At 38.2% G+C, this 9506-nt stretch overlaps 1 protein-coding gene across 1 annotated transcript in view; it reads left to right on the top strand.

The window, feature by feature from the left end:
* Ube2j1 (ubiquitin conjugating enzyme E2 J1) overlaps positions 1-6745 on the top strand; it is a 29859-nt gene extending 23114 nt beyond the window's left edge. The window contains exon 8 of the mRNA XM_004628208.3: positions 5160-6745. Within this exon, the coding sequence (XP_004628265.1) occupies positions 5160-5438 (279 nt within the window). The 3' untranslated portion in view covers positions 5439-6745. The remainder of the gene's footprint in view (positions 1-5159) is intronic.
* Positions 6746-9506: the final 2761 nt, after the last annotated feature.

Genomic DNA, 9506 nt, shown 5'->3' on the forward strand with positions numbered 1-9506 from the left:
TATATATAAAAGTTTACCTTGTACTTACAGTGTTCAGTAGGTAAGCCACTAGCTACATGTAGCTATCTCAATTCTCATTAAAATTCAGTGAAATTCAAAACTTAATTCTGCAGTCACACTAGCCACATTTCAAGTGTTCAGGAGCTGCATGTGACTAGTGGCTACCATCTATAGAAGTGTAGACACAGAACTTTGTCATTACTGCACAGTTCTTTTGAACCATGGTCCCTTGCAAATAGCAACCAAAAAATAATTATTAAGTGAAGGAATGAATGAATGCTGTGGGTGCTGTCAGTTGTTCCCTGACCTGTTGTCTTTAAAAAAATTGGTGGGCCCAGGTCATCAGAGAGACTGATTTAAAAAGTTTAACTGGACTGGCACTAAATAGGATTACAGAGGAAAACTGCCTTTCCTTTCTGTGTAATAAAGTTAAACAGAACTGCTCTGGGGTCTTTCTAATAAAAGATGTATTAGTAAGTCACATCTGCTGCTTTTTCCCTCTCCACTTTATGGAGGATTTTAGAAGGTCAGGAAAATAGAAAGTGAAGCTAGAAAAAAACAGGTTTGCCCTTTACTGAGGAATAACTTCCTGTAAGTGAACTGAATAGTCTTGAGCGGCTTCTTCCTATTTAGGAGAGCTTAGCAGAGCAAGGTAGGTTGGAGAAAAGCAGGAGAGAGACCTCTGAGAAAATACTGTAGTAGGGAAGACCGAAGACGAAGGTGTGGGGAAAAGTGCTAGAGATGAGTTTAGGTTGTTTTTATGCGATCCCAAAGCAATTATGTTAGTACAGAGGAAGAGAATGAATTGCTTTTTAAACAGGTATATTGTTATTTGAAATACCAGACTTCCAGATTAATTTTCAGTATCAGTATTCTAATTGTTTTTTATTTTATTAAGTTTTTGTGCCTTTAATAGAGTCATTCTAGATTGGGGATGTAGCTCAGTGGTAGAGCCCTTGCCATGCAGTGCACACACACACACACACACACACACACACACACACACACACGAGAGCCATTCTATTGCTAAGATTAGGCAGGCTTTTACTGTTAGGACAGTCTCCTGATATATATATATATTTTTTTTAAATTTATTTATTTTAATTTTTATTTATTTTGGCGGAACTGGGGATTGAACTCAGGCCCTTACGCTTGCCAGGGAAGCGCTTATTCCACTGAGCCATCTCCCTGGCTCCTCTCCTGACATTTATTTATTTAGGGGGGTGTGTGTGTGGCCAGCTCAGCCCACCAGGGGGCGGGGCTGGCTGGCATGTGGTGCTGGGGGATTGAACCGCGGTCCCTGTGCTTTGCTAAGCTTGTTCTAAGTAGGTGCTTTAGACCACTGAGCCATATCACCAGCCCTCTCCTGATATTTTTGATGATGTGTCTAAATCTGACTTCTGTGCATTTTAAATCTATGTCAGGTGCTCTTCTTACATATCCTAATTATATTTATCCCCATTGCATTTTATTTTGCAATGAATTTTTGCCTATTTCATGTCCCAGAATGTAAGTTCCTTAAGAGTTAAGGTTCCTTTTGACAAATCTACTGTATCCCCAGTGCCTGACTTAGTGCTGTATATGGAATAGGTGATCATTACATATTTGTTGAATGAATGAATTTTGGGTTGATACTGTAAAATAATACTAAGAATATAGGTACAGAAATCAAGGAGAGAAAGCCAACTGGACCTCAGAACAGTGTCATTATAGTAGTATATATACTTCATTGTCTTATACATAAAACAATTCTTTTTCATAAATATAGTTTACTAATTGAAACTAATTTTGGTTAAAAATTGCATAAGTAATAAGTTGTTTACAATTGCAAGTAGCTCTGTTAATTATACTTGCATATAAACTATCTCAAAATGTGATTATATAATTTGACAGTGATGGAATTAATGGAAACCTGGTTTTGGCTAGGAGGTAGCTGCTTTATATGCGAGTGTAATATAAATTCACTGAGATGTTATACATCAAATCCCAGATAAGCTACATTTTTTTTTCTTTAGCCTTGAGGGGGCGAGAGATTGTAGAAAGTCTAAACACAGCAGATAACATCAGGCCATCTGTTGGTTTTTGGTGTAGATTTTTAGCTATGTAGAAAAAGAAAAAACCACCAGTGGTAGTTTTATGTTCTTCCAGTTTAACAGATTGCCCTCTCTTCCTCAGGATTTAGGTTCTGAATAAACTGTTCCATTTCACATTAAAAACTAATATAACACTCCTCACAGATACTAGGTTATTATAGGTTATTATAGAAAATTTAATATATACTGCTAGGGACTTAATCAGGACTATGATTCTTCTAAATAGGAAACATTTTAGAATTTTGTAGCATCACCAGGTTTTAGTCAGTAATGTGTGTCATCCAAAAGATATCGGAAATGTAGGAATATAATTAAAACATTATATTTAATTATTTCATTAAATACAAGTATTGAAATATTACCTGTCAATATTTTAAAGAACTGTTGTGGGTTTTTTTGTTTTTGTGGTACCAGGGATTGAACTCAGGTTCCTGCACTTGCCAGGCAAGTACTTATTCTACTGAGCTATCTCCCTGGGCTCCTTAAAGAACTGTTTTTCTAAATATATTAATCATACTAATAAAAGACTAAAAAGTTCTAAGTACACTTCCATTTTATTCAGAACTTCGGTCTAGATGCTTCCAAATAATAAGCAATTGTGTATTTTAATCACGTTATATCATTATCCTATTTAATCCTTATAACTGCTGAATTGGATATTATCCTCATTGTACAGATGAGGGAGCTGAGATTTGGTTAAATAACTTGCTTAGGTTTACACATCTACCACATGGTAAGGCCAGCCTTGTAATGATAAGGCTCCCTGTTTTGGTCAAGTTTATAGGCAGGATAATGATCTCCCCTCACATTGTTAGACAGAATAAAAGCTGTAATCTGAATCAATCACGTGCTAATTTTTGGACTGGCATTATCACCATTTTTCTTTTTAAATGTATTTGGTTATTACAAGGTCTCACTCCCCAGCTCAGACTCGTGGTGAACCTCCTGCTTTCAGTCTCCCCAGCATTGGGATTACAGGCATGAGCCACCAAGCCCAGACTCTGGCTGGCTTATCTCACCCTGCAGGCGGGGCTGGTGCAGCGGGTGGTGCTGGGATCAATTCTGTGCTTGCCCTGAGCTTGCCTAAGCAGGCGCTTTAGTCCACTGAGCTATCCTACTGGCCCTATTTTTTTTATTCCTTAAGGACCTTTTTTCCTTTTTAAGCCTTGAATACATTGTCTGTCTTGAAAACTTTATGTTCTTGGCTGAGCAGTCAGTAAGAAGAATGGGAGGTTTCCATCGGACTGTTTCTTACTGGCTGCCACAACTCCACTGAACTCACCTTATGACCCTGGTGACTATGTGTGACTCATAAAATGCCCGGCTGTATTTGCACTCTTCGGTGAGCAGATTGCTCCTTGTTGTCTTAGGTTATGGACTCCCCAAGTACACGCAGCTCCATTTCTAACTCAAAGTTACTAGTTCCTTTTTTTGCTTCTATACTATGGGTCACTACATTTGAGTGATTACAAAACATAGTTTTTGTTGTTAGCAGAACCGGGGATTGAACTCAGGCCCTTGCACTTGCCAGGGAAGTGCTTATTCTACTGAGCCATCTCCCTGGCCCCTACAAAGCATAGTTTTTAAAAAATATTCTTCAGATTTATTCCTTTTAATATTGAGATAAATGTCGAATATAAAATGGAAATTGTTCTGCGGATAATTTAGGTCAGCAGGTTTTTCCCCTAATGTTTAAAACTGTTGCCAGTACAAAGTTCATAATCTTACCTTTTAAGAAGAGTATTTGAATTATATTATTATTTTTTCTTCTAGATATTTAAATTTTCTCAAATAGAAGCCATTTAAAAAATGTTTTATAGACCAGAGAGATAGCTCAGTGGAATAAGTGCTTGCCTGGCAAGCACAAGGTCCTAAGTTCGATCCCTGGTACTGAAAAAGAAAAAGTTTTATATTTAATGTATGTAATTCTGAATAAAACATGCATCATTTTTACTTTTTGAAAGAATGTGTACTGTCATTAATGTATAACCAGTGTACAATTGTTTTCAATGAAAGAATGAAAGGCCAGTGAGCTCTTACAGATCATTAAGATGTCTATAGAAATAATGTGGAACTCATATTTTATGGAGCTTTCTTGAATGCCCTCACCATTTTTCTTATATGTATGCCACACTTAAGCGCGAAGCAGGGGCTGGTGAGATGGCTCAGTGGTCTAAAGCACCCACTTAGAACAAGCTTAGCAAAGCACAGGGACCGCGGTTCAATCCCCAGCACCACATGCCGGCCAGTCCCGCTCCCTGGTGGGCTGAGCTGGCCACACACATACACACACACACATAAATAAATAAAATTAAAAAAAAAAAAAAGCGCGAAGCACTGGCTGTGCTCTGCCAGTTTCAGGAAAGCAGCAGGGAGTGTGCCGAAGTGCAGCTTATGCTGAGCCACGTCTTGCTACTTTAACATTATTTTAGATCAGCCCAGGTGATTCTTGACAACATAAAGGACTTGTGTTCAGTTCACTAGTCAGTAATGTGAGAAAGGGTAAGCCTGGTTTGAAAATCACACCTAAAAGTATTATAACATGGCTATGAAAAATATATAGTTTGAAATTACTTCCTGTGCCCTGTTAATGTTAGTGAAGTATGTTGATATAGCAAGATAATATTGAAAGAAACCTGGTTCATGAAGGATACACTATTGAGAGGTACCTTTTTTTTTTACCATTTAAAATGTGTAATTTTCAACCTGAAAATGGAAATCAAATTATTTCCCTCCTTGGATCTCCTAAGAGAAGTATCAGATGCTTAGTGCTACTTCTTGAGTGGTATCTGAGGGTCACTAGAAAGCCATCTATGGAGAAAAGAGGTAAACTTCCTGCGGTCTGCTTTGTTGCTGGTAAATCCCTCCTCTTCCTCATGGGTGCTCAGAATAAGTTGCATTGCTGGCTTCCTCCACAAGGTGAGTTCCTCATTTCAGCATTTACATAATCCTTGATAGTTTTGCCCTCAATCATATTGACTATGCTGAGATTCCATGTTTCCTTGAGTAGATGAGTATGTATACAAAGTTTGTCAATTTCAAGCAAAATTTCTTAAAATTTCCTAGTATGAAGCCCAGAATCCCTCAGGAGCATCCTTCCAACCACCAACCCAGCCTGCAGCAAAGAATACCTCCATGAGCCCTCGCCAGCGCCGGGCCCAAAAGCAGAGTCAAAGAAGGTCGTCCATGTCACCAGATGTAATACAAGGCCAGCAGCCAAGAGACAACCACACAGACCGTGGTGGATCTGCTGTCCTGATTGTCATCCTGACTTTGGCATTGGCAGCACTTATATTCCGACGAATATATATGGCCAATGAATACATATTTGACTTTGAGTTATAATACCATTTTGTGAATTAAGAGCCGTGACTCAGCTGCTTCATTAAACATTCTGCATTGGGTATAATTATGAATTGTTTACAAAGCAATTATTTTGTATCTACCTTTCATTCCTCTTTTAATCTTTCTAAGTTCAATATGAAGTTAGCTAGACATTCAGACCATGCCAAGCAGTGTGTTCTACTTAGTATCTCACTGTTTGATCTGCTTCACAGGGAAATATTTTATTCTGTTGTTTCTCATGCTTCAGTTTCTTTTTTCCTTAAATTTACAGTACCTTTCCATATAGATCTTTGAAATTTTCAGATAAAAGATGGTATTTTTAAGTTCCTATGAGTATTATTAGTTCCTCAGTAACATTTATTGAGTACTCCTAGTTAGATAGAATGATATAGGGATAAGGGCCAGGGATATAGCTCAGTGGCACAGTGCCTGCCTGGCAAGCACAAGGTCCTGAGTTTGATTCCCGGTACCAAAAAAAAAAAAAAAAGAAAAAAGAAAAAAGGAATGGTATGGGGATAGAAGAATTGAAAAGGGAAAAAGCAGAATTCAAGTAGCTTCTTTAAAGGGTCATTCACAGGAGATACATTGATACTGCGCATTCTCTGACTTTGTGCTCTAAATAACTTCAGTGAAAATAACTATTTTGGTCAAACATTTCTGAGGAAGTGAGATCACATTTGTGTCATTGGACATTACTTGAAGTGGAAGCACTTTGTAACCACTTTGATATACTATTATTAACCCCCCCATATGCACACAGATTAAAGAAAAAAAAGGAGACATTCCTTCGAAGATCTTTGTTTTAAGGAATAAAGAAGCCACTCCAGAAAATCACTTGATTTTCTTCTAGAAGTTGGGAGGGGGGCGGGATCTTAGGATTGGAATGCTTGTCGTGCTTTGAAGTGTGTTTTTTGAGATGTGTTGTAGGCCTAGCTTTGTAATCACAATAAATTTTAATTCCAGGAATACACATAATATACTATTTCATGTATTATTTTAATAGAAGAGCTCAGGGCCCAAGAAGCAGTGATAGAAATTGTTTACTCAGAATTGTCTACCTGATCAAAGCCCAAGAAAGATTTTCAGTGAAACAAATCAGTGTCTCAGTGCTCTCCAGCTCCACCTATGCTAGGAAGATAATTAGTATCGCGAAGTCTGTTGAGCCCATATAATCACAGAAAACATTGTCTTCAGCGTGTTCCATTAGCAGCATCCAGATGTTACCAATGAAGAGTTAATTTTTAAATATAAACACTCTCCACCTTCCATTTAGAAATACACTTATAAGTTAATTTCCTTTATTTTTTTATGGAACTGGGAATTGAACTCAGACCCTTGTGCTTGCCAGGGAAGCGCTTATTCCACTGAGCCGTCTCCCCGGCCCCTTAATTTCCTTTTTATAACTGATTGTAAATGAAATTGGGTTTTAGATCAGTTTGTGAAAATTAAGTAGTTTAAAGGAGGGTTTCATAAACTCCTTCTGTGAGTTTAACTGAAGTTATGGGCTAGAGGAAAAAAATTCATAAAATTAATTTAAAGGCAAATTTAATTTTCTCATAGGGAGTTTGGAGCTATGAACTATCAGACATAATTTCTGTTTTCACTTGATAGCCAATTTTCTATTATGTGTGCATCTAAAATAAGTACAGATTTACTGTTATGTAAATAGAATTGTCTTAAATTTAATTATAAAGTTGTTTACAGATTATTTGTTATATTTATAGCTGAAGCTGGAAAATTCTAAAAAGCCCATGGACTTTATGAAGACCTCATGTCAGGAAATGTATAGATTACCATTTTAGGGCTTCAGTGCCATGGTAAAATATGTAATGAGGTCTTGGTTCATGACACAAGTTACTAGAAATATTAGAAGTCACTGACCCAACTGGGAAGACCAAGTAGCCTTTTCACCTGAGGGAGAAATCCTCATGCCCTTGACCTAAGATAATATTGTGTGCTCGAAACAGTCTTCCTCCCGCATAGTGCTCTAGCCATACCTGAGAGGCCTCTGGCTCTGTGTGGTCTTGCTGCACGTTTCCATGAGGTGTGCCTGCAGTCTATAATTAAGCAGCGTGCTGATCCTTAACCCAATGTACTTGTCTTCCCTCACCCATCAAGCCGATGGATCCCTGCTTGTTTGTGTTGGGATTTGTAGCACCTGATTACACATCTGAAAGTGGCGCATTTTGCTCTTGCCACATAATGTTCCCTAAAAATCCTTAGGTTCATGTCACTGTGACCCTCGTCGTGGGGCTAAGAAGCCCCATTAATGTTGCTCTAGGACTATTTTAATTGAAACTCCACTGAAGGGCCTCTTTAGGAAACTATTATTTTTAAAGCCCTACTTTAATCCTTTAATTCCAGCATAAGCCCAAACTGGATGTATAATCTGGTAGGTGAAGGCTTAGAATTTCTTATTGCCCCAATTCTTAAATGTAGGTAATTCATGGCCCTTCCTTTGGCACCGTAATCACGACTGCTTATCAAGATAGTCAAAACAGCATGCTTCCAGAACACGTTCCTCTGTAACTGTTTACACCAACAAACCTTTCAGATTTCATGTAATGTGGGGCTTTTATGTAGTGCTTTGTTTCTATGCTGCTTATTTTATCCTACTGAAATAAATGAGTTTCATCAAAATTCTCACTTTTTTAAAAACTTTAAAAATTGTTTATTTTGACTATAGAAATATAAAATTTCCTATTTCAGGCAAATAATTCAATGTTGGTTTATGAATAAATATTCTGATATCTGAGATGCCCTGTTTTTATAGATGAGAATCAGTGAATAAGTAAACCTCATGTACTTGGACTTGGGCAGAAACGTAAGGTGAAATACTGAAAAGCCTACATTGTTTTATTTCTCATATATATATATATATATATATATATATATATATATGAATGTATTTAGTGAAACACATTAACCAAGAATTATGTATACATGAATGTATGCACCACTGAAGCCCTTGTAGGAGGTATGCATGTCTCAGGAGCTGTCTGGAACACCTCTTGAACAGGTCAGTGCCTTTAGAACCAGTTTGAGCTGCTTAATAAAACCACTGGCTGATCATACCTTATTTTTGACCAAAGCTTGAATTCTTGCCCGCCTAGCCTTATCTCTGGTTTCTATTCTCTTTTGAACATCTTTTTAATTTTTCTTGTCTTTCATTTATTCATTTGATACAGGGTCTTGCTACGCAGCTCAGACTTATAGTGGTCTTCCTGTGTCATTCTCCCCAGCGCTGGTATTATAGGGGTGTACCACCATGGTGTGCTTTGGGGTCAGCATGGCAGGTAACAGGGATTGAACCCTGGTCCTTGCACTTGCCAGGCAGGCACTTAGGCCACTGAGCTATCTCCCCAGCCCCGAACATCTTTTTCTTGTCTTCTCTCTTCATGTTCTCATTACTCCAAAATAGCTATTATACAGCATGTGGTGCCAGGGATTGAACCGTGGTTCCCTACATCTGCCTAAGCTTGCTTAAGCAGGTGCCTTAGAGTGCTGAGCTCTCTCGCTGGCCCCTAGGTCTCTAATCTTTATCCATTCCTCACACTTAGCCAGACTCTTCAACACTTAAATCTGATTGATTCTTTCCTATTGCTTTTTTGAGGTACCAGGGATTGAACTCAGGACCCTGTGCTTGGCAGGCAGGCACTTATTCTACTGAGCTATCTCCCTGGCCCCCTTCTATCGCTCTTGAAGTACGCCTAAACCCTACTGCTAGGACACAAAGCTGTGTGTGACCAGTCCTGCCTAGCTTTCAGGACTAATCTGAGCTCATCAAATGGTTTTGAGGCTATACCACAGCTTTGAGCCAGTGAGAAAGTGTTGAAAGTTCTGCCATCTTATGTAGCCTTGTGCCGTAGAATCAAATGTATCAAAGACTTCATGTAAACCCAAAACAAAAACTCGGGGAATAATAGATGTTTTTCACAGTGGGACAGGAGTGGATTTTTAAAGTGCAAGACCAAAAGCACAAACAAAAAGTTAAGTTGTAGTTCATCAAAATAAAAATCTGTGGGGCTGGTGAGATGGCTCAGTGGTCTAAAGCACCTACTTAGAACA

Source organism: Octodon degus, unplaced genomic scaffold, assembly GCF_000260255.1.
Source record: "Octodon degus isolate 3935 unplaced genomic scaffold, OctDeg1.0 scaffold00022, whole genome shotgun sequence".
NCBI lineage: Eukaryota > Metazoa > Chordata > Mammalia > Rodentia > Octodontidae > Octodon > Octodon degus.